The following is a 26,883-nucleotide window of genomic DNA, read 5'->3' on the forward strand; positions in this document are numbered from 1 at the left end:
GCAGATAAAAACTGTATTTCTTTTTCCAATCATGTTCAGGTCGTACATAAATGGGATATAATAATATAACAAAGTTCTATTATGTAAGACGTCATCATGGTGTTGTTCGTATAAGTATCTGCATATTATAAATCAGGGAGAATCCAAAGAAGAGCCTTTGAAAAAACTCAGTATCATTTCATACAAAACTAATATCAGAAGATTCATATATGAAAATGTTGTATATATTTAACTTACTAATGTAAGAATGTTCCAGTTGACCGAAGCGTGTAATCACATACGTATATATTGTAACTTATATTCATTTTCTACGGGATCTGATTGTTCAAATCATGGATTCTCTACCAAGACTTTGAGCTGGATATTATGAGTGCATTTGGAGTATTATATGTTCTGCGATGACTATACCTCATGGCCTTAGCTGCATCCAATTATATATAGCCTAAATATAAATATAGTCAAAACTAAGCTATCTGTCCTGGTTAATACCGACATTGTAATGGATAAGGTGATTTTATTGTTCTATAAGTTTGTAGAGCGTACACCTACATGTACACTCATGTATGCGTTCATAGACGGATATTACAAGTATGAATACATCATAATACAGATATCTGATTTCGAAATTGATACATGAAATAATGATCTGCTTTATATAAAATCTTGTGAAAAGAATTTTTCTCACACTTTAACGTATTGGCAGACAATGTGCGTTTTGAAACTAGTACTGCTACAGTCCTTTGGTTATCAAAGAAAGAGTAAAGTTATTTGCCCAGTCATACTTAGACAAGTAGTTAACTGAAAAACAATCTGTCCATAGTACTAAAATACACTTCCATCGCTGTCAGATTTGCCGTGAGTGAAAACCAACTGTCACGCCATCCCGAAGCATGCTGACTGTCCTTAGTTTGGCACAACAGAAACAAGGTAGGGATGCGGTTGGCACGTGATACCAGTATGGACCCTTTCTATTGAAGGCGTCAAACATCCTGGAGGAATTTTGAATGTAAACCGCTGCAGCAAATTGCCCAGAAATAAGAATAATTCCATCATAGCTAGGTGCTTTCCAAGACAGGACCTAGGGCCTGAAATTGACATTGATGTCGGATACACTGACAATCTCAAGTGAACAATGTCCACGTTATCACATTCAACAAACATATCTTAAACTAGTCCTTAAAATAGTATGAGCATGGAATGACCGATTATAAGTGTTAACTGCAAAGCTCATCAAAAGTGGAACCTTGTGTAAAAATAGAGGTGAAGGAATGGTTCATTTGTGCTGATCAGCACACAAACAAATATACCTGTCAATCTTCCTGCATTTGACACATGGATTAATATCCTGAAGCCTCACCAACCTTTGTAACCACATACTGTAACAGGGATATACATACATATAGTACACCTAGAGGTCGCGTGCAATCTATGCTACCGTATTTCATGTTACTTGCTGTAACAGAGATCTACTTATACTTCGTACATCCTAGAGTTTAAGTACAATCTATACTACTATATCTCACACAGTTTGTTTTACCTTACCCAAACAGCTCACAACAGTCGTTCAGATCTAAATGTTCGCCAAGCAGACCGAATATACCAATGTCAGTAATTCCAAAATGCCTTCCAGCACAAACTTCAAGCAAATCGTTGTGGCAATATGAGAGTTATAGCAAGGACATACAAGTTTTACGATGATGAACAGACAAACCTTAATACCTGGTTTGAGATCCGGGGCTTGAAAACGCACTAGTATTTGAACAATTGTGGGGATATAACAAGTATATTCTCCTCGGATTCAAATTTGATCCCAACAAGAAAGAAATACCGTCGTTCATTTTGTTTAAAGTTGAGTACTTAAGAACTTAGAACATCAGGGTAAGTTATTATTCTTATGAATGTAAGGTTTAAATTAACTAACAGAAAAGAGTGAATACCAACAAGTTTACAAAATTCAACAAATAATTTATTTCCCTAGAACGTTTATCGAGAATTGTGTGTTTGTAGACGTACAATAAATCAATGACATGATGATTTCCTTTGAAGCGACACATTTCGGTTGGTGACCATTTGTTGCAAAATTTGTAGTTCCTTAAATAGGTATCCATTGCTTAAAATACTGCTTAAGTGAATATTCTAAAAGACCTTGCAGTATTTTGAATTTAATTCCAAAAGTCCTAAACGTTCTATCACAAGTCCAAAGGTATAGAGGAATCCCATAATGAATTTCAGTGAAACCGCGAAAGTTTTAAAAATTCCTGATAAGTAAGTCACAAATAATCAATTTGTGTCTTTGACGCAACTTTATCCAAAGATATACTACGGTGCAAGATTTGATGAAATTGTATAAAAATAAGAGCATTGCATGATTTCTAAGGAATCCTCAATAAATCTGGCTAACACTGAACGTGTAATGGAATAAGAACCCGGACACATATTTTAAACAATTGTGTTTTCGTGTTTTCGTTAACATGCATCCTAAAATTGCAATGCTAGATTTAATTATTTAAAACGGTACTGTAGTTATCTATGTCTTAGATAAAACGAAATAGTTGCATACAATTATCTTTATAAGTATCGTATGGTTATGATAGAGGGCCACATCCGCATTTGCTGTTACAATTAGTACCAGCTATTCCTGTGAAATATTGTGTTAACTAGCCGGTGGGCATTAGTGTATTACATTCAAACAATTAAACCTATCACTGGCGGGAATTGTGTGTTTGTAGACTTACAATAAATAAATGACAGCAGGATTTCCTTTCTATCCACAAATATCGATTGATTACCATATGTTGCAAAATTTGTATCTCCATAAGAAGGTGCCAAGTGCTTAAAATAGTATCGATTAGTCACAGTGTAATTTGCAATTAATTAGCTCACAAGTTAAATTTTCACACCAGTTTCCCCACTAAAAATATCATTTTTGTAAAATCTAGTACACATTTAATCTTACCGAGAAGTGTGAATGGAGTGGGGAGATATTGCTATAATTTAGTTGCAGAATCAAGGTTTTGTGTATTTTGGTTTGCACACAAAGGTTAGATGAATGCCTGAAGATAACACAATTAGACCATAGTTGTCCCAGCATGAGTCTACAAAGGTCTTCAAGGAATGGTTTCGCTGAGGTCCTCAACGATCATTGATAAGCTAGGGTAAACCTCTTATCTCAACTTTAAAGGAACTACCTTTATAAACATGACCCCTTTATAAAGGGCAGACAGTTTGCCTTGCCAAAGAGACGACCACTTTTGAGTAAATTGAACTTTATTTCAAAACAAGAACACACCAAAAAAATGAATGGAAAGTAGGGGAGGCTATATACAACTTCAATGCAGATTAGTTACATCAACAAATCATAAATCATCCCTACAAGGTTTGCAAAGTACATCCAGTTTTCAATACTAAGTTACCGTAATTCTAAATCTTATCTTCCTCTTTCTCTTCATATTAAATGTAATGAATTACTCTATTTAATATTTACCTCTCTGGCTCGTTTGAATTCGCAGATAACATGAATAAGTGGATCTCTTGGTTCTCCTACTACATAAATAATACTCTCCAAAACCACAAGAAACATTTTATTCTAATGCTTATCTCTCTCTCAGATCAGTGATGAAATTTGGTGCAGAGTTCAATGCTCATCAGACAAGCTCTATCAAACCCTAAAACGTATACCATATAATGTGTTCCCAAGTCGAGGCGATCGGGTCAGCCGAACAATGTGGTACTGTTTAGAATCCACCGCAACACGATCCATTCAACTGGCTAACACAAATCTAAGGTTATAAGGTGGTCCTAAGTTCGGAACATCAGCACTACACAACACAATGCTGTATCTCATGCAAAATCCCGCAAATGGAAACAACATATTACGTATCCACGCAATGGTATGAAAGAAACCCCTCCCAAACAATATTCGACAATGTAAGGTGGTTAATATTCACCGACCATCAGGCCCAGCTGTACAAGGTGGCAATGATTGGATAAAACTGGAAATAAACTAATAATAAATAAAGGTGCCTATGCTTGCAAACTCTTGATACCCTAATAACAATCGTTGGATTGAACCAAATCTATTAAATCCTTCTATATTTCCTAACCTTGACTAACCATTCCAATACAGCAGCCATATATACATAATTTTGTATGTAAAATTGATAAACCATTAGATAAGGTACAATACCACACAAATGATATTTGTCTCATAATCAAATTTTCAACCCTGGACCATGTACTACAGCACTCCAGCGACATCGAAGGGAATTCCACACCCCTTACCGGCTCCGCCTTGTCTCTCCCGTACAAGCGTTAAGTAACAAGTGTGTCTTGCACGCATTTAAGTGTCAAATGGGAGAATGCGCTCATTTAACGAGTAAATAAATAAGTAAGCTGTGCGCACATTAACCCAGCATACATGGCCTAATCACTTAGTGTAAGGAAACGTTTAGCTTGTAAGCATGAAAGACTAGCAGGCTTTTAATGGAACTAAACGTTGAAGAAGAAAAAAATCTCTCATTTGCCTAATTTCCCAGGCAAAGCGGAATTGCATCTGGATCTGCGCTATAATGCTAAGATGCGATTATGAAAATGAGATGATATTAAGTGCAATACGGGCCTTGACAATAAATGTAGTGGCGCCAAGACAAATAATATGATCGATCCCTGGTCGAAACATTAGTCCCGCTGCAATCAAGACAGAATTAAGAAGACTACATTACCGATTGAGAATGGAATAAAAAATTCCTTCTCCTTCTGCTTGCCCTCCTCCGTTAGGAATCTCTCGGGGTGGAACTCTTCTGGCTTTTCCCAAATGTTAGGATCGTTAAGGACTGAGTTGAGGTGGAAAATAATGGTTGACTCCTTGGGGATAGTGTAGCCTTCAAACTGTGTATCCTCGTGTACTGTATGCGGGACACCAAGGGGGACTGCAGTGAAATAAAGTTGTTTTCTTAAAAGGATACGTTAGTTAGTGTAGAGCTTCAAGATAAATCACTTTGAATAGACGGAGATATTGGAAATGATATATCGAATAAATTATATAGACTTGTCCCAAGTCCATTCGGCTTCTTATCTGTCTTACCTGTTACGACCACGTTAGTAGGTAAGAGGTGAAAGGTGGAGGATTACAAAACATGGGTCTAGGGAAAGCTTGTCTATTGGAAACTATTTTAAAAGATTGATTGCTTTAAGGACGACAACACGGCTATATTGATTTGTGAGAGGCGAATGCACGTGCTGTCTTTATCGTTATCTCACGTAATTACATTATTTTAAACCTGATTCACTTAATAATACGAGGACAATGCAGTGTTGGATATACCCCACGTGCTAGTGGGAGTGGCACTCTATCTGTGTACCGTAATTTTCTTTCATAGATGCTATATTTGCACTTTGAATCGGGTCATTATATTCATTATTGGGAATTACACCTTCTCATCAGTGTCTTGCCTCTGTTAGACGTTATTCGTGCGACTTCTAATGCTTTTTCTAGAGATTCAATTGAGCATTTATTTTCACTGACAGTGTTAGAAAAGTAAACAAGGTATTTTGATTTCGCTTGTGCATATTTTTAAAATGTTCGAATCTTGCAAGATAAAAGGAGAGTTTATAGTCCATTTTCTGTGTCGTGAATTGTTTTTGTTTTAATTTACTTTTATTTATTCACCTCGTGTCTGCGTGTTTTTCCTTTGCTGTCGGTGAACCATTTGCTCACGATGTTACGCGTATTGTTAGAAAATCAATGTAGGCCTTGCATTCAGCCAGCAAGGAAACAGTGGTATTGATCACTTCCACCTTCTTGTCCGATTCTGATATTGTTCGGTTTTTATTGCTGTACTTTTCTGAGTAATATAAATATTTATTATCTGTCACAGGTACATTGCACAACAAGACTTAGCAAACTGCACTGAACTGTGCCCTATGATGTTGTTGTTCTCTTCATGAGATGCCCGTTTGGATAAGATGGAAGTTCTCCGACCACGTAAATCAATATCAATCGATGCCATGTGATCGAGTCCTGCTTTCCATCTGTTTGTGCCAAGAACATCCGACTTGACGTACTCGCTTTTCAAAGGCAACTGATTTGACTAGTGAGACGTTTTGGGAAACGTATAAAGTGATCCACTTCACCGCCCTGATTTCGACAATACGGTTAACATGAAAATTTACAGGAGTTTTACCTGAATGGGATTTACATTGGAGCTATGGTCATTTACCGGTGTGGATATCATAGGCTGACCAGTTTTTTTCCTGACGGTCATGTTCTACTGTTAACATTTCTTTTGTTTTTGTTTTTAATTTGTTTTATTTTTGTGTTTTTTTTATATATAATTGTTTTGTTTGAAGTTTCTCTGAATGACTGGTATTACATCTTCAACTCTAATCACGAAAGAAACTCGTATGCACCATATGTGTGAGGCATATTAAACAACACACATCCACATTGGATATATAATGAATTCTTCAAACGAAAAACTGCAGATGGAATAGATATTGTATTGGATGAACTAGTTGTGTTCTGGGAGATGAGTAGACTGTCTGACAGTCCTTTGGGTTTCTTATAACTCTTACATTTTCAGGGTACGCTGTAGTTAAATGACTCGCGGCCGAACCGAATAGACCGGTGATGTACAGCTTGCCCAGTTTAACAAATCGGTTTATAAAGTATGACGTGCCTAAACATTTAATCGCTATGTCTGCGAGAGCCATGATAGTCTTACTCGAAAGGGTAAGCGTCATCAACATGCCATTTATAAAACGCGAAACAATAACATTGAGAAGAAACATAGTTTGAATTAGTATAAATGAAAGATTTAAATGATGATCCCCCTGTCGAAACTTCTGAAGTTTCTAAAACAAAATGTTCCATAATTTAAAATAATAAAATAAACACTTCTTCGCTAAATAACAGCAAAATTCCACATAGTGTTTGCATTCATAAGAACACAGCTGCTATTTGAACTTAATTAAAAGTCAGAGAATTGGTCAGTAAAATTGTTGGAGTTACGGCTAATTAGGCCGACAGCATTTTGAACAAATGCTTTTGTCATTGTTTATTTATTTACTTATTTATTTATTACTGATTTAGTTTTATACATTGCTATTGTTTTATGATATTGCTTTTTGGATCGTACCAACGCATATATAGAGAATATAACATAATTTAGTTTTCAAGACATAAAGAAGTTAGAAACAGTTTTAAATATATTAGAGAAGAATGGCTATGTTCTATATATACGGCAGGTATAGAATTATGGCTATAAGTTTGAGGGAAAGTTTGCTAAGTAAAGGCAAAGTATATTAATCAAATAAATGTTTTGCAGTACGGACAGCTCTGTGGTCTAATCTTGACTGCATTCGGATTACCTGGGATATACATTTTTGTTAACATTAAAAGTCCTGAGGTGGATTTCGGCCTCTGCAAAAAAGTTTCATGTGTTCCGGATATTCTTTGTTGCTTCCTGTGTGTTTACCTATAGAGGCAAGACGTAGAGTTTCTTTTAAGGTTGCATCCAAGTACTGAAGTCGCTCTTTGTCTCTCAAGCTCACTGCTCGCCCAGAACCAATGTTCTGAAAAGTAAAGAGAAGCTAGGGGTTTAAAGTTTTACACATCAGATCAGGCTATGAAAAAAATGTGATAGAAATAGTATGCTTTTCAAAGTTAAGCCATAGGAGGAAAGAAAAGAAACTTGTTGCATCTGCCAAGAAAATATCGCTCAATGCACGAGTTTCGACAGCACTGCTAAAGATCTCCATACACTTGTGATTATCTAACATTTTGGATCATAAAATATAAATTATTTAGCGTTTTCTCTTCATTAGCATTAATGTACTTGATTAGTTGATACATGTTTTTTTCCGAATACATCCGTTGTATTTGATCATCTGTAGTTCTTTCCGATACCATTTACAACTTGTATTACTCTCTATGAGGGGGTGTTTAAAAAGTTTTGAATATTAATGCGGTGTACAACACAAATCATTTTTAGTGAACAGTATGTCTGTGCATCCTCTCATAACACTCACCATGCACGTTAACAAACTTTCTCGGTGTGATCATCCAGTTTTTAAATGCCATTCGGTATAATGTTGGTACGTTTTTCATACACTGGAAAACTGCATGGCGGCATCCGATCGCCTGCCCTGAGCAAATTCTTTGATACCGGGATTCACCTAAAAATTTAATGGATCTAATCCAGGGCTGAATGGAGGATGTTGCAAAGTTTGGATATGGTGCTCCTTCCTGAGATCTTTCAGGACGGTAGGTTGTATTCTCCGTTACGTTTTCATTGAATAGATGGATACCTTGTATGTGCGGATGGGTGGCTTGGTGTAGTTCATTTGGAGGCATACAAATAAATAGTGACACTAGCAGAGTGAGCCACAGATACATCGGCGACAGGTTTTTGGACCCAAAAAATAATAACATATATAAACCTATGTTAGTCCGATCCGGCTGTGTAGTTTGTAGTCTCTGCTTATTTACTCCTAACTAATCATTTTTATGATTTGGGTTCAAAAAGTAAATCAATGTTTAACCACCAGTGACAATTTCATTCAAAATATTAATGGTCGCTCTTTCCATATTGAGCAAATAGCTGTTTAGCGGTTTTCAACCTGAGTCCTTTTTTAACAGCCGTCAGTAAACGCGGAACCCATCGTGCACAAACCATTGTGATGTTTAAAGGACTCTTCAGTGTATTAAAAACACAGATAATTAAATAAGGCTCGTGATAGTAGAAATATATTCTACTGTGTATCGAGCATGTTCATCAGTTGCCTTCTTCACAGTAACCACTTCCAGCTCAGCAATCGCAGACGACGGTCTTCCCTGGATTCGCGACCATTTTTAAACGATAAAACTATTACAGAATAGTAGGACATGACAGAGAATTGTATCACCACACTTTATCCAAGTCGGTCTTGATAACCGTCGAAGAGTACCATAAGAATAATGGGATTTTACAGTATGCTATTTTTGCGTAAGATTGTTGTCTTTCTCCGACACTTGCTTATATGTGAAGGTGTCCGGTGTGCTGTGCGTGAATTTGCTGATTATTTTTTTATAAAAAGCTATTTGGTCAACTAATAGGCATTAAATTTATTGATATGACCAAAGAAAAAAAGAATCATAAAATATTTAGAACTTATTTAGAAATTTTCAAATACTACTCGTATATATCACTAAAATACGAATACTGTTAAAAAGTTTATGATAATGAGGCAGATCCTTGAAATATTCTGGTCTTTTTGAAGCAGCTGTCTCTATTTAATCTAACTGCAGACAGTATCGTATCCATCTCCACTGTGAATTTCGTGACACCTGAATAAAGACAGTGATGTCATTACGCGTTTCGGTTTTGGGGTCAATGAAACAGTTTGTACATGACGGAGAGACTTGTTGGCCAAGCTTGTAATACATCCCCAAAGGACACTTAACAAACTGAGTTGTTTGTATGGATTTAACTGCATCTAAAAAATCAACTCATTCAGCATACCACCATAAAGTTAGTTATTATCCCCAAGAGATATTTTAGGGTCGTAATTCACTGAGTGGGGATTAACAAGAGCAAAGTCGTTCATTTACAGCATGAATGGTACGATTATGTTTGCTATGAGATAAGGAACGCTGGTTTAAAATTAAAATTACTTGAAAGCATTATATCATTTCCATGCAAATTGTATCAATATTATCCTTGCATTCGTCAGATGTATATAGGGGTCTACGTCACATAGTCCAGGGGAAAACGATAGTCACTTGTAAGCCAGTCGAGCTTGGTATAGCTATTTAAGAATTTGTACTTTGTTTATTAATAGTATGACTGTAACACCAGATGCACTTACTTATAATAACATTTTCTTACTTACCTCTATAATTTCTTTCTGACATTTGACCTGAACATCGGGATTAGTCATTAAATACAAAATGGACCAGGCTAATGTGGTAGCTGTGGTGTCAGTCCCGGCATTAAACAGGTCGACAATAACACGGAACATGTTCTCCTCTAGAGAATAGAGTAGGAATGAAATAATGACACTGAACGTTTTTTCCATATGACATAACGTGCACACGATATTGTGAACAGTTACTTTCAAGAATTTTGACTTAGCTCCCATCAAATAAGAATGAGTAGAATCAATCAGTTGATAGTCCAGATATTTGCCCTGTAACAGTATTGTCACATAAGCCAATGAGGAATGAACCAGGTACTAATACTTCACAGGCAATCACATTTATTACTATACTAAAGGACAATGACCTACAAGTATTGTTAATGAAGGAAACATACAACTCCACCAATACAGCTCTAAGACCAGTACCATCATTTGCATAATTAAATCTTTCAAAATGAAGCGAAATATTGTATCTACTGGATTAATATAACGACTGATAACTCCAAGTCTGACCAAAATAGAACCAATAGTTTCTGAGTTACTTTAGCTTAAATCTAGTCGTTAAAACGTTTGCCCTATAGTTTAATCTAGTTTGTGGGAGTTAGTCTTTCTAACCAAAATGGATTACGTAATATTATGTAACCGCTTCCGTTCCATCTGAGCTGATAGCCATCCTATTGTTCAGAAATTGTGTGTCAAGGAAATGCTGATTGGCATGTTGAAACTTACGATTAATAAAATGAAAATTACATTTTGTATAGTAATTCCTTTAATTGTAAGTAAGGTGCTAGTAAATATATTTTACTGCAATGGATGTTGTTGTTGCGGGTTAAACACCATGATAGCACATGACAGTCTATATATAGCAGCCAGTACAACTGAAGGAAGAAGAACCCAGGGAAACCCCAGTAAAACCAACCGATCCACCGGAATCTACTGGCAACCATTCACACATACAAACGCGGGACAGACGTGATGCTCCTGCATTGGTATAATATATATGACTTTACCCTTTAAAGATAGATTATCCGTTGGATTTTTAATGGAAATCATAGCATTTATAGTTAACATGTCGCCACATATCAGTGTATTGTTAATACAAACAGACATCTATGGATTACTGACAATTTAAAAAAAAGCAGACCCATATCTTTGCACGACAATTTTATTGCTGGCAAATATGTGAGGCTTTTGCGTACAATCGTCCAACCCCAAACTCATTGGACAGTCGGGTCTTATGTACGTCACCCTCCTCATATATATATATATATATATATATATATATATATATATATATATATATATATATATATATATATATATATATATACATTTTTTATGATTTTTGTTTAAATATTAATTTATATCGGGAAAGTTAATACAATAAAATTTAGTCTGAATTTATATAATGTGCCATTGTGATAAGATATAGCGACATGTTAATTACGAATCAGCAGCATACAGATCACTTCCTGTCACTCACCCCCTCCTTCTGGTTTATATGTACTGGTGTTGCATAGCTAGAGTTACCAATTGTTAAAGCAAATCGAAGAAATTTGTTTCTATATTTGATCAAACGATTTTCATCTTCGAATAAATTAATTCGTTGTATAATCGACACGATAACAGATTACCATTGACAACTTCTTCATCCTCGTGTTCTTCTGCTTTCAAATAAAGATCAACAAAGTCCCGGATGTTGCTGGGATCGAATGTCTCTCTGTGCTCCTTTATTCTTCTTCTAGCATACCTAGACATATCGTCATAAGCGTTGAGAATCTTTCTACCCTAAAACATAGCAATGAAAATACGATGTGACAACCTGATGACACATACAAGAATCCCTTAAAAAAAAGAAAACAAAAAACAAGCAAAAGTTCACTTTAGATACGATATGATAAATTCGTACGCCAAGTAAATGTTAAATTACGTTGTCAACCAAAAGGTGTGAGCCAGTACAAACCGGATTGAATGTCGCGCGATGTGATGTCACATTGGAAGCAGCGCGAGTAGACACCACATTCGTTCTGTTATTTGCTATGCTATATCCAACGTCTTCTTCTCTTGATCCATTTAGTGCATGAGTACCACTGTATACGTCCATAGCGATTTATAATGTCTCTCCTAAAACTACCTGATACATATCAAGTACCACTATTCAACAATTAGCATTGAATAGACGTTGGTGAAACAATTTTAGAATTAAATTACAATATCACACTAGCGTAGGGGTGGTGGTGGACGGGACCGTTTTCCCGGACACCAGAGGTCTTGGGGCGGCAAAATCCCCTTGGGTCTTCGTCGCCGCCCCAGGCGCCAATTACCCTTAGTATGTTACTGAATTTTAAAACAACAATTAATATTTAATTTACTTTGAATAAGTGAGCCTACATGGCCTAATTGACATACACTTTTAAGTTAAAACGATGGAACAGAAATTTTATCATTTTATTTATCATTTGTAGAAAACTGACAAAAATATCAGTACAGAAATATTGTGCAATTTTAAAAGTGTAAAATCCTCTCCATGCTGCTTCTTTTTCAATTATTTATTTATGAAAATAATAAAACATGATCCGAATTTTTAAAATCTGATACAACATTGTACAATCATACAATTTTTGTACAACAATTGTATCAAAGGGCATAATTTAATATTCTGAAATGAAACTGTATCAAAGGAAACATTTGCATTCAACGATTCGATACTGTCAGATATGTTTAGAAAGTAATAATTATACGAGTGTTTATAAATATCATTGATAAATTCATAATCTTTAATAAATTTTCATACTTGAAGAGTAATAAATCTGTCTCAATTTTTATGTTTATTCTACCATTACATAAAAATTACTTGTGTCTACCTACTCCGCTTCTGTTGACGGGCATAGCTTTATTTTAGTTTCAAATTAAATTAAATACCCCAGCTGACTAGATTCAGTCCTAGGCATGCTCAGCAATTTGCATTGATCGCACTATGCGCCATAGTCGCTAAATAAGCGACTATGTTATCCTGAGATTGACTATCTTATTTGGGATATTATCCTTACGCCGACCAACCCTGATGTCAAGTTTGTATGTTAAGAGCAACAAATTAGTTTTAAACTCGTGGCCTCGTTAGATTGTTATTTTTCTTGCAGTCAGTCTAACCCATCTCTTGGGAGTAATTTTAAACTAAGCAGAATTCTTGCAAAAACTTGTGTTGCTATGTGTTTTTTGCAAGAGGTAAAAATCGCTGATGCTTATTGGAGTACTTCCTTTGTCAACTCTTTATTTTCAGAGGGCCATAGTTTTGCACGTTCCAAAGCGCTTCGATTTCGGAGGAACGTACATCTTGCTTGAAGTTCGCAATCTCATCATGCATAGATAGAAGTGATCGGGTTAGAAGAATAAAACACCGGAAGTTGTGAAGTTTGCAGCGAAGAAAGCTGACGGGAAACCGGTTGTTCTACACACTGGGAAATGAGTTAGTCAATATATGTTGGATACTCTACTGAATTTGCAAACGCTGAGGTAAAACAATTAGTTACATTACATAATCTGTGTAAGTTTGTGAAAGAAAGACCTACAAAAGGAAGTATTCTACTTCTTAGAGAAGAAAAACAACTTCAAATCACCTTCATGTATAAAACCAAATCTGATGAAGAGGGAGCTATAGCGTAATCAAAGAAAGGTTAATGTTCCGCTGAACTTTGGAATTCCCGGTCCACGTATTTGTAGCAGCATAAAATATAAAGAGTTGCATTTCGTGCTAGAGAGAGTTATCCTTAAAACGATATGTTCCAATAAAGTTTTTTTTTCTTTCATTTTCATGTGAATAATGTAATTAGATTGGTGAATCGAAAGGTCATATGAGCAGACCCTTATGTCGATGTTTGTCAGATTTCTGTTATGCTGGTGATATCAATTTTCATCAAATTCAGTAACTCTCAGCTGGAACTCACTACTAGAAATCAGGTGAGTTTTGATTGGCCAACACATGTTACACCAGTATAACTCGATACATTGCGTAAAGATATATGTTCCAATGCAAATAAGAAATAGGATCATCTGATTGCAATTTAGAAGAATTTGCCCCTTCACCTGTGCATTTAAGAAAGTATAAAAGAAACATATTTTTTTTATATATAAATAGTTTACTTCGTTGGATTAAAAAATAACTTGCCGTACTTATGCTACCTTTCACACATACTAGGGCAGGTTTCTTCGAACTTTCTATCTCATTCTTGTTTACAATGGAATCCAACTGCCAATCCACATATAACAATTATGTTTCTCAAAGAATACTTACCTGATCACATTAACGTTATGAAGTAGCTCCTAAACCTCTTGAATCCAGCAAATATGACAAATTTAATCGTTGCTATATATATTCCTCTGAGACGAAAGGACTAAAAAAGGTGGCTTCACCTGTTTACTAGTTTTACTTTGAGAAGTTATAGTGTTTGATGGTAATGTGATCGGTTAAGTATTCTCGGAGAAACATAATCAAATTTTAAAAAATTAATTCCTTTCTCCTTTCAATTCATTCCCCTATCACACTACTGAGCGAAAACTCGCTCGCAGCAAACTACTCCTTGTCGAAAAACGACTCTGAGAGCTTGATGCTCTCCACATGCAAATGGGGAAGACAAGTTTGAGGTTTGAAATAAATTCCATGCCCACGTGGACATAACGCAGGGAAGGAGCGAAGACCGACTTCTCCTAATTAATCATAAACCATAACTGACTCAAAAGATAATGCAGATTCTGCCCTTGACATTTCTATCGTTGTTATTTTAGCCGATGTTGTCGAGATAGCGCCTAATGAAACGACACATCTGATGATCTTGGAGAAAAGTCCTGTTCTGAGAATGAAGCCGAACGGAAGAGCATGAAACTTGTAAATGGTTCCCTGTAAACCAAACAGAAGTAACCTGTGCAAGGATATGTGCATAGCGACGTAAAGGAATGCGTCTTTTAATTCTAAACTTAATGCAAATTCTTCCCTTTTTACCGAAACTCCGACTGAGCTTGCAGTCTCCCTCAGGAACCTTGGCGGGGCTATGTACTTGCTGACCCGGCTGAGGTATGTGACTAGTATCTGATTCCGGTTGGTCTTGGGTGATAAACCAAGCCTGGTGTAAACCAAAGAGAGCTCCGCTAGAGAACTCTCTGTACCTCTCGCTTGTCAAGTAGCCATCAGAGCTATCTCTATAAACGTCTTGCCTTCTCCAAATCGTTCTGTGATTACTGGATTGAAAGAGGTATCTGAGCTTCTTCCAGACTTAAACGTTAGTCTTCTACCTTACTATGGGTGACCTTGATAGAGGCATTTAGCTCGCGTTTCTACATAATGATATAGCCAATAAGATGTTAAAGGTGTCCGTTAAAACAACCAACCAACAAACCGATTGGTTACATGTAGTATAGAAATGGGAGGAGGAACTCGCATAATTACATCCCTGTCCCCAAGCGTACGTGGATCAAGTATGTGACATCTTAATTCGAATGATTCCATGATATTGTTGTATAATTGCCATGTTTGCCATATATTCTGAACCCCACCCACACCCACACCCCACATCCCGAAAAACAGTTGGAGCAGCGACATAATGATGTCAGTAGATCAACAGTTCATTATTGTAAATTTTAATGCACTACAGTTATACGCCCGACGCAAAAAAAAATTAAACATGACTTCTGGAAATGGACTTTTTAAATAAATAAAATATTTACCCGATAGATTACATGAGGTTATTTATAATCTGCAATGTAACGATTGCGAGTCAGACATTTTCATGGCTGAAAGATTGTAGCTCCCATTCTCAAGTAAAAACAGAGACAAAAATACCTTAGAGTTTGGTAGGTACGCCAAAAAAGGCAACACGTTTTCCGGGAGGTTTCCAGATTGGATGGCAAATATTGTATCTACATTCTGTATTAGCCGGAGAAAATCTGGATCACCATAGTCGAGCCTAGATTTGAAAAAAGATGATAAATTTAAGTTGTCATTATACATAAAATATATAGTTGTGTGTTCAACTCTGTACATTTTTCTTAAATCGTTCACCAAAGAATAAATCTATGTTTACAGTGATGGTTAACCTAATTCATAATGTAATATAAAAATATGGACTGAAAATAAGACAGAAGAAATAAAAAATGATTAAGTGCATGATATATTCCTTTATCTACAAATACAATTCTATAAGAACAAGGTATAGTTATTTACCTGAATTAATATAATTTGAAATTTGGTAAATAAAAAGCACGTCACGAAGTAGAGTCCACCTACACATTACAGAAACGAGGAATTAACAGGCAGATCGAAGTCCCGACTATTTTTAGGAATAATCAGTCGTACAAAAAATATTCTTTGTAGCTTGCAGTTGGACAATACTTATAAAATAGTACATAAAATGAACAATTATCTGTATCTACGTATTAGAGAGTGTATATATATATCTATATATATATATATATGTATATATATATGTATATATATATATATATATATATATATATATATATATATATATATATATATATATATATATATATATATATATCCTGCCGGTGAACTATATGTGGACAGATTGTGTATTGTGCATTGTAATGTTTAAATTGCTTATAAACAAATTGGCAAACAATCAGTGAATTGGTTCATTACCTTGTTCCATAGATGATACCAGCAATTATATTTGCCACCGCTCTCTGCAGAGTTTTTCGGATATCCCTCGGCTGTCCACCATAAGACACGAGTTCGTCTGCCAGTATACATGCCTCGTCTTGGATCCGTTCTTCAAGACTCTTCTTCCCTACCCCGAAGTCCTTCAGAGTAACCAAAGTAAACTTCCGTAGTTTCTGATGTATTTCCCCATTTCCAAAAGCTATTCCTGCATGAAAATTTAAACGCATAGGTTGACTAAAGAGTGTTCCTACACCTGTACCGTAATGCTATTATATTGGTTATGTTAATATACCCGACCTATAAGTGATCACATTTCTACCCTGCCAAGTAATGAAAGTTATCGACTAGCTTAGTGTTTGAAGAAAGATCTTCTTTACTTAGTAAATTTTCAAAAACTGGTGTTAAAACCTCCTCCTTATATAAGTATAATACGCACTATACAAAAATCCAACTAATGTTGATGGTAAATAATCCAAATGTGTCTCCGTGATAATTATACTTAGAAGCCTTTTCAGAGCAATAAACATTACTTACATGAATAAATCAGCCACACGGTCTATTCGCAAAGTAAGAACTTACAAAACCTAAATTTGGCCAAATTACACCATGTTCCAAAAGCACGAGTAGATAGGGAAGATGATTGGCGGTTCGAAAACACATGCTCTTACGTGTCCTTGGTCTCTCAATCTACCTGTGCAAACCCTCTGTGATTGGTAATTACTCTCTGGCTACCAATTCTTGTGCTGTTATCTATGGAAACAGCGCCGTCGGCAAAACGTTCGACCACCCTGGGACCCATCTCACGTAACTTGCGGTATTTTTTTTTCTCGTGGAAGGGGGTTTGGGTGTAGTAGGAGACGCTCTCCCGCGACGTCATTTCATCTAGCACAAACTTGCGAAGGCCGTGCATGAAAAAATCCTCCTACCACTTCAATTATTTTGCTATATTATAATTATTTTAATTACAGACACGATCTCTCATATTGCCCATTATACTGGAAAAGACTTGTATTAAAGATCTGCATATTTCATTTGTGAATTGGCATTGTACATTGAGAGGAAATCAGAACAAAAAGCAGGTGTAGGCTCATTTGCAGCGTACAGAGTCCCGAAAGCTGTGAAACCCACTAGTTCATCAAATGCGAGCGAAGGAACTTGGTGAACAGTGACTTTATCAGTCTATACATTCTCCGTTGAGATATTCCCTTTGCAATAGATCAAAGGTCATTCGCGCTAAAACTGTTGTTATTTAAATGCATCAGGAAAAATGTAATATTATATAAATATAAAATGTGAAAGGATTTGGTCGCATTTTAGAGTAAACAGACTTCCACACTACAAAACATAACATTCTTGTATAATTCACCGTATAATTACTGAAATCGCCTTATACTATAGAAAGCTTTGCAATGATACAATGCAGTGTACCAGTTAAAAGAATGCAAAATATGTATGCTTATACGTCTCTGTCCTGTCTGACTGCCTATTTACAATATTGGTCCTATCACTAGAACTTTGATTGCGCATGAGCATAGACTAAATGATTATATCACTATTCTACCTTAATTTTACCCTGAGTTATTTTCGTACCCGGATGTGACTTACCTTTGCTATGAAAAACCTTTTCATTCACATACAGTTTAGTTGGCCTGAATTTGAAGTCGTTTCCTTGTTCAATCAGCGCTTTGTGGATTGCCTTGTGACCAAACATTAAAATGATATTCTGAAAAGGTCCCAAAACTAGGCGAACAACATCTCCATACTTCTCTCTGTACTTGAGAAAATCTTTGTACACTTGTCTGCTACCAGGGAAGTCCAAAAGATTTCCAACGACAGGAAGAGGCTTAGGTCCCGGAGGAAGATTTTTAGGTGATCTGCTCAGGACAAACGCGTATACGATGATAAAGAGCACCACAGCAATTAATAATACTTCTAAAGCTGCCATTTCGTCCAGGCTTGTGCGCTAGGTGTATAATTTATGCCGCTTTGACAGCACGACGCGTTTTTATACGGTCGTCTGAGTACTACTTTATGATCCAGTTCTGGTTTCTAGCCTAATTAGATCATCATCGTTTTCACTTAATCGCTTGCTTGTTTATATTTTCTTGAGTACTACAATATGAACTCGTTCTGACTTCAAGGCCGATATTATCAAATGCGTACTTCATCACACTCTTCCGAGTACATTATACTCTTATTCTGGCTTCAAGCCAGCTTCCACGCTGCATGCCATCTAAACATGACAGAGAAAGAATATATATATATATATATATATATATATATATATATATATATATATATATATATATATATATATATATATATATATATATATATAATGAAAACCTCGAGCACTTAGCGTGCCCCCATAACATTATATTAAGAAAGGGCAATTTCTTTTATGTAAACGATAACGGGAAAATATCTGTACTTCTTATTTTAAACTCATCATCTGAGAGGAAGAGAGTGTCTGCGTAACCTACCTTGTCAGATCTGATTGATACATATCTTACCATTCACATGTTTGGGACTAAAAATATCAGAGATCTGTTTTCAAGGGTTACTTATTTTTTAAGTTTTGTTTTGTTAGTTTTGACGGCATTGTTGACTATATTATGCCGAGGAAACGGGAGCTTTCGAAAAGACACTCTGAGGCAGCATGATTAAGGTTATTAGGGCCTAAGGCTAATATGATGGATGGTCGCTCTGCTGTTACTTGAATAGGAAAGGTCATCGTTTAGACCATTATATACTTTGTACTTCCATGTTGTAGTAAAAGCTGAGCTACCTTCTCTCCTAAAAACCTTAGGCCTCTTATATCCTTAATCAGAACCCTACCACCAACTCTTGAATTATGAGTCCGACGCTCTGTCACCTGATCTACTGCTGCTCTCCAGACTTATCAATCAATTAATCACAAGTATAACCGTCATTTTCAGGCTTTGACTCCAAACCACTGCAGGTTCATCCATTATATACTGCAGACGACATATATACATAGATAGATATGATGGTTGAAAGGACGTTTGGTCATATCTAGTTGATAATAGGTACAGGTACAATAGTATCGTGAACTGAAATAATCGTAGGGCGAGATGGAGTAATCGTAGGGTCAACTGTATACAAAAGAGGCAACTGATCCGTAGATATATGATCATGAGATGTGAAGGCAACAATGGAAGATTGATTGCTGGTTGCTGTGTTCACAACTGTATCGTGTAGAAACTATGTGGGAGAACTTAACAAAGTCGTCTACAGGTTTTAAAGTGATCTGTTTAAAGTCATAAACGAGCACACCGTGTTAGAATAAGATAACGAGAAATATATTTATGAGTTGTATCATGTCCTTTTACTCAGAATTCATACATCAGTTGACGAGTTTATAGGACAGTGGATCCACCTTGGATTAACTAATGGCAGTAAATTGTTCGCCACTTGAGTTATGGCACAGTATTTGAAAGACCCTTACGATATTTACAACCTTATCAATTGCGGCCTAGACTTCCAGCAAATACAAAAACTGTGCATGATGGTTCTGATGAAATATTTGCTCAAGAAAAAGGATTTTTTCCTGCTGGAACAGCATGTTGTGCTTCTTCAGACTCGGGTTGATCTTGTAACTGACGACAATAATTTTGATATCCATAGTTTTTGAAGGACACTGGACATTGTCATGTCAAATTCTTCTTCCCAAAATTACCTTGTCTAAAATATTGCGAAAGAGAAAGCATCTTAGTGTAGAATAAAAGTTAGCTTATTGCCAAGAAAATGCTGGTTTCTTTTATTGTTCCCCTCTATATATGACTGCATGTATATATGTCATGGATCATTTCCGAAGAAGGCTAAAGCGTTTAAAATTATTCTTTTTCAAACAAGCGATTTTTCTTTTGTGATTGTCTACCGTTCATGGAAGTAATCTTTGGGAGATCAAAGAATATCAACATCTCTTGTTCGTATCGCTTGATTTTAACACATGTTGCATCAAATTTGTCTAATAAACATGAAATATATTACGAAATTATATATAGACAGAACATATGTCAAATAAATATCACAGCCGTGGATTATACACTTTAATATTGCTTTCTACAACAATGATCGCTTTATGTTTTTGCGCTTATATGAAGTGATGCGGGATCACTTCACATTACTCTGGTTTACTGAAGGTAATTTTCTAGCACTCTTGTTTTAAAACTCCGTTTAATATGACCGAAATGATGAATCTTTTTAGTGATATTGAACTGATATCTTCTATTTTATACATGACAAATTTCGCAAAGGACTGTTTATCTTCGAGTTTACTCATCTCAAATCCAGAATGCATGACCTACAGGCGGAGGATGTACTTATGTCCAATTCTTACATTGGCTTCAGAGTTAAACGTATCTAGATACCTTCATGCAAATAATATCTGTTTTTTTCTTGGGTTTCTTTTTTTTTGGGGGGGGGGTCAACGATACCTTGAACACTTTGTTGGCTATATCATACCGAGGAAACGGGAGATGCGTGCCTATCGCAACACACCTAATGTAATCAACCTGGGCTGCAATATGCGGGTATCGAGCGTCCAATACTCAATTAAGTGGGGAACCAATGATCCCCATCTTGCAAATATTCCAAATCTCAGGCACGAGTGGGCAGATCCAGGAGAGGTGGAGGAAAAAGTCTGTCCTACCCTCAAAAAGAAAAAGATGAGTGCGTACAAACCGTAATGTTTCCCAGATTACATTTCTTATCAGATAAATGGGTAAAAATATGCCCTTGATATACGTAAACTGCAGCTACTTCCGGGCTTTGCCAACTGGTCCCCCAAGTTGTTTACCGCAACCATAAACTATACTAAACGATACATCTGGATCCGCCCCTAGGTATCCTTTGTCCCCATGTTTTATTACTCAGTATATATTAACATACGTAAATTATTTATTTATTGCAACATGACTAGTTCCTTATTTATATACAGTTCTGAACTAATATCGACCGCTGGCAATATTAATGACTAGTCCATAATTGTAGATGCAATGGAACAGAAGATTCATGTATCGGCCTGCACTATTCGATCACGAATCGACGACTTCTTCCACTGTTATATGGCAGGTTTAGCTTGAAAGATCCATGCATGCACATCTTTCAGAATTTAATAAGATTTTATACGTTTGTTCATTACACATCATTTGACGTTCAATGAAGACCATAAACGCCAAGTATCATGAAGTTTTGTATGTGATCTAGTGGAACTCTTCAGCACGTTACATAGAACAGATATCCAACCCAAAATGAATATTAGTTCTGATATCCGTGTGAAAAGAGATCACAGACGGGAATTGAAAACAAAATTAGTAATGGTTCTAGCTCCAATAGAAACAGCGTCACACAGGCATACGTTCAAAAAGCACAATATATTGTATTACTAATGAGCTTTAATAGTAAAACGTAAACGCCGATTGGGGATCGAAACGTGTGTTAACAAAACTGTAGCTCTATAGATAACCTAAAGAAGTTCCTTAATGGGCGGTTCCTTATATATACTTTAAAAAACAGTCAGTGTTAAAATAGGAAAATACGACAGTCATTATGTATTATTTGAGCAAAACAAGAACATACTGATACCGGGAGAGACAAGCGAATAATGCTAGTCAATATTAAATTTCAACACTCTTACGTAAGGTCATAATTTTTAACAAAGCCTAACAATCAAACAATGAAATAAAACTAGAACCCTAGTTCCAATATTAGAACCAATGTTGTTATTTAAACAATTACTACATGTTTTCTTGTTGTATAAACCTTCATGTTTATGTGTGGTGGAGGCATAGGTTTTAGCTACAGCCTCATGACAATGTGACGAAAATATGATAAACGTAAGTTCAAAGGTTGTCAAGCAATATCTACTAAGTTTCAAAACTGTCCATGAATAGATGTGCTACTAGTTGCACACACGTTTTGATGCATACATAAACAAGGGACAGATGGCTAAAGCTAATGTTAAATTCATACCTGGCCATATTATGGTGGGAGCTAGTAAAATGGAAAGACCTCCTTTGGGCCATTTAATATGAAAAAGAATCTTCAAATCCAGTAAGTCATAATTAAATCTCCGCTGATTCATAATAAGTGATGATATTCCAAACTTATATTGTCTATCAAAGTGTTCATAAGCAAAGGATCTTTCAAATCAAGGACATCATCAGGTTTTCAAATGGCTCTCCTTCTTGTTATAGCCTCTGGTTAAGTTTATTTCGCGTGCTCATGTTGGCATCCAGGGATAACTAGCATGACTTGTTTCATTGTCATAGAATTTTACACTAATTTTATTTGGGTACCCAATGGGGGGGGGGAGGTATTTATCTGCACCTGTCATAAAAGATAGTAAACTCGGTTTAGACTTGAAACAGTTGAATATAATGTATCATCTTCTCGTTCAAAGGCATTTGATTCCTTAACAGATCTTTGAACAGTGCATATTTCTTTGAGGGATCGGTACATGATAGGCTCCTGCATATCACGGAACGCCTCTCTGAACGCATCCGGGAAGGACTGATTTAGTCCGTCTAAAGTTTTCCAGTATAATTAACGCCTTCTTTAAACTGGTCAATTGTTTGTTTCACTTTGACTTTGATGCAACAACTCTGAATGATGTATTCCATCCTCATTAAAACTAGAAATGTTCTATGCCCAAACAAAATGAATCTCTACATACTGAGCTAATGACTACCACTAACAGAATTTCTCTCAAGGAAATAATTTTCCTGGGTAATATTCAAGATAACATCAAGGGAGAATAAGTCTTTCTGTCAAAGAATGCCATAGAAACTAACACCACTAACACCTTCATCAAAACTAAACTTCCAATAATATATATTTAATTTGATTTACAATATAATCCTCGAAGAAAATTCACCATCCGTTGTATGACATATTAGCAACTGATTGCAATATCTGACGAGCCAATCATAAACTATATGTGTAAAGTAGTTTCTTATCCCATGCAAACTGACAATATATTGGCACGGGCGTTTGGAGCATGCGGTTTCAAAATTATGTAACTAGCAAGCCAAACATTCTAAGTTGTGATACCCTATGTTTAGAAAATAACATTTATCTCATTCTTTACATGCTAGCACAAGTCTTGGTTGTTTTCATCTTGCTGTGAACATAGAGTTCTATTTCTGAGGTCTTTAAGAAAACATTTCCCGTCTTTCAAACCCATCACCACTGAGTTCACTGGCATTTCTTGAAGACCAGTTCTTTTACTATTTGAGCATCTGGCATATACAAATCATGGGACGAAATATCACGTTGGCATTTGTGCTATACATTTTATACTTTTTAAAATATTGTCCTCTGTCCTTTAAAGGTTTCGTTCATCATACAGGCAAATCACACCACTCAGTCTTTATATTCTCTGGACATTATTTATAAGCATGCAATAACTATACCTTAGGAAACACGAAAAGCGAATTTACGATAAATAGTTTCACAATTATTTATCCTCATTTATCCGTAAATTACTGATAAATAATGGTCATTTATTGCTCACCTGATCGCTGAGAATGTTCATCAAGGCACTGTAACATGGACAGTCAGATACAGGTTCAGAGAGGGTTTATAATTGTCATTGTGCTGTGTTGAGTTGTGTCGTTATTATCAAATAAAAACGTCAGACACATCTTTGTTGATTTCATCTGTGGCATGACCTACGTTTAAATTAGTATTTTGTCTTCAAGTTCCTTAACAGTAAAAGGTACAAGATGAAATTTGCTACACTTGCTACACTTAATCTTGTGGGAGGGGGAATTTATACCTTTTTGTCAAAAAGAACCCACCCTATACCGAGGAGTGGTGGTGGTACTCTACGTTTACTCATCCTATTTATCACATTTTGATATAATGCAATTAGCACCGATGCACGTGTTTATACTTGAAACTAGCTTTTTAATGTTGCACATGAATATAAAACTCGATTTTGAAAAACACAACCTGACCCTCCGCCATGTATTTTGAAAACCATTGAGAACTTCCCCACATACTCAGAAACACATCTGGAGAAAGTAGGCATAATTTTTGAAGAATAAAAGTACGCGAAACTTTGGATATTTTATAATGAAAAATAGTATAAACCTTAAGTAGAATACTGAAAATTAAAACATGTCCTTAACTTACCTATGCATACTTGAAAAAGCATGTCCTTAAATACTGTATGTATCATTAATCCAGGTATGCCTCTATCTTCTTAAGCATTAAACTCCACATCATAGCAACCATATCTGAATTCTTAGTTCACAACAGCTGATTATGCAGTGGGTAATTGAGTTTCAACATAAAATTTTAAAAAGCAGGGAAAGAATGGCCAGTTGGTAAACAGTGTGAAAAATATGTAGGAATATAAATGACCTCCGGAAAGATTGATCTATTCTTTTCCTATATTAATACTAAAAATATTTCATTATGTGGTGCCAAAAAATCCACAAAATCAAAAAGACCAGCATGAATTATCCTGAATTTGCAAATTGATACAGCATCCTAAATTCTCCGAATTGATCTGTCAGAAATTTGATTACAGATTAGCCGACCACAAGTAATAATATAATTAATGTTCAAGGTTAATAATGAATTTTGCCTTCAATATTTACATGGTATGCATTTATCTTAGAAGCTTTAATTAGCCCCACTCAATCAGCTCTACAACTGAAGATTGCTTCCGTTAAGTGGACCGCTTCCTGACCAAACTCGTTGTGTGATAATATAGAATTTATTCTGTAAGAACCCTGATGATGGTAATATCCATGACCAGAGACCTTAAGGTAATTGGTTTTCTGATTTTGCTTGCGTAGTCTTGGCTGAACGGAACTTAGTATTTTGAAATGGCTAAATCTATAAATAAACCACCCTCTGGTAACGCTGTACGCGGTAACGGAACACAAGTTTATTTCCGTTTATAGATAAAGCATTGGCATTAATTACACACATTTCCATGACAGTTGTTCAAACTTCCTCAGGTATACCCGTAACATTAGTTTGGACTGGTGCGTTACGGCACAGTAACATAAGTAGGTCATTTATTGCCATGGTAACCGGAAGACACACCACAGTATCTACCTTGGCTGATCGGGTGGCAGGAATCAAACCCGCACCCGTTTGGTCGTGAGTCTGTCAAGCTAACCCTTGAGTCGCAGCAACTCCCAATTAACGCACTCCAAAACAATTACTAGCAATTACTTTGAAAACGATATTTCTTTTACTTAAAATGAGTCAAATCTAAGTAGAAAAGTTTATTAAATGGATGACTAATTACAGCTAATTGCAAGTATTGCTAAGCAAAAGAAATTAATGTAATTGCAAGCAAAAGGCAAGTAATATTCTACTTATTAAATATTTTGCTTAGTAAATTATTACTTAGCAATTATTCTACTAAATAACGTATTGTTACTTAGTAATACATTTATTTATTAAAATATAACTTGGTAATAACTTATGAAGTAAAATGTCGTTAATTAGTAATAATTTTAGGGAGTAATTTTAATTAAACGCAGAAATAAATTAAATAGTATTACTCAGTAAAAGTATTTTAATTATAATCTTATTATTTAGTAATAATTTTACGAAGTAATTTAAATCAGACACAGACTGAATTAAAATATTATCATTCATTAGCAATTTTGTTTGTTAATAAATTGTTATTTTGTAATAATTTTACTAAGCAATTTTAATTAAAGAGAGTTCTACAATTTTGACAAATTGGGAAAAGTATGCATGTTCATATCAATTGACAAATTTGGCAGTCTCTAAACAATTCCCACTTTAAGAAAGTAAATGTTTTGCTTAACTAGATATGACCATATGTGTAGGTACAATAGAGAATGCCTTTACATGAAACTGAAATGCATATCATGGACACAAATATATATAACAACTATGTAAAATTCTATTTGGATCATAGAAAGTTATAACAAAAGTGGGAACGTTGATAACATATTCAAAGGCCTATAATTTAGCAAAGGTTTCTTTGTAGACAGAAGAATTGGACTCGAGAATGTACTATTCCTGTTGGATCTTCACTAGTCCTTCCCACAAAACATTGACAGGCACGTATTGATCTTCACTTGCCACCAAACTTTTGAAAATTTGAAAACTACTTATCCGACAGGAAATTTGCTTGGTGTGGACTAGCGAACTGCCGATAATTTCGTGACGTACTCATATGAGTTTGAAAACAATCAATGATTAACAGAACAAACACGTGTTTGTCTTTATGTTTGTAACAGAGCATGTACAAAAAAGTTGGAGGATAATGACAGAGACTACATGCACTT

At 35.6% G+C, this 26,883-nt stretch overlaps 1 protein-coding gene across 1 annotated transcript; it reads right to left on the reverse strand.

Moving 5' to 3' along the window:
- LOC149805471 (cytochrome P450 2B11-like) lies at positions 1-18,659 on the reverse strand. The gene is made up of 8 exons (XM_089950062.1): positions 18,176-18,659; positions 16,550-16,775; positions 15,731-15,854; positions 11,532-11,685; positions 9,871-10,007; positions 7,476-7,572; positions 4,722-4,928; positions 1-1,085 (listed from the first exon to the last, which is right to left on the reverse strand). The coding sequence occupies exons 1-8, from the start codon at positions 18,513-18,515 to the stop codon at positions 904-906; spliced, it is 1,467 nt and encodes a 488-aa protein (XP_089806188.1). The 5' UTR covers positions 18,516-18,659; the 3' UTR covers positions 1-903.
- Between the last annotated feature and the right edge of the window lie 8,224 nt (positions 18,660-26,883).

This window comes from Sinohyriopsis cumingii, chromosome 2 (genome assembly GCF_028554795.1).
Source record: "Sinohyriopsis cumingii isolate HCF-2022 chromosome 2, ASM2855479v2, whole genome shotgun sequence".
In the NCBI taxonomy this organism is placed as follows: domain Eukaryota; kingdom Metazoa; phylum Mollusca; class Bivalvia; order Unionida; family Unionidae; genus Sinohyriopsis; species Sinohyriopsis cumingii.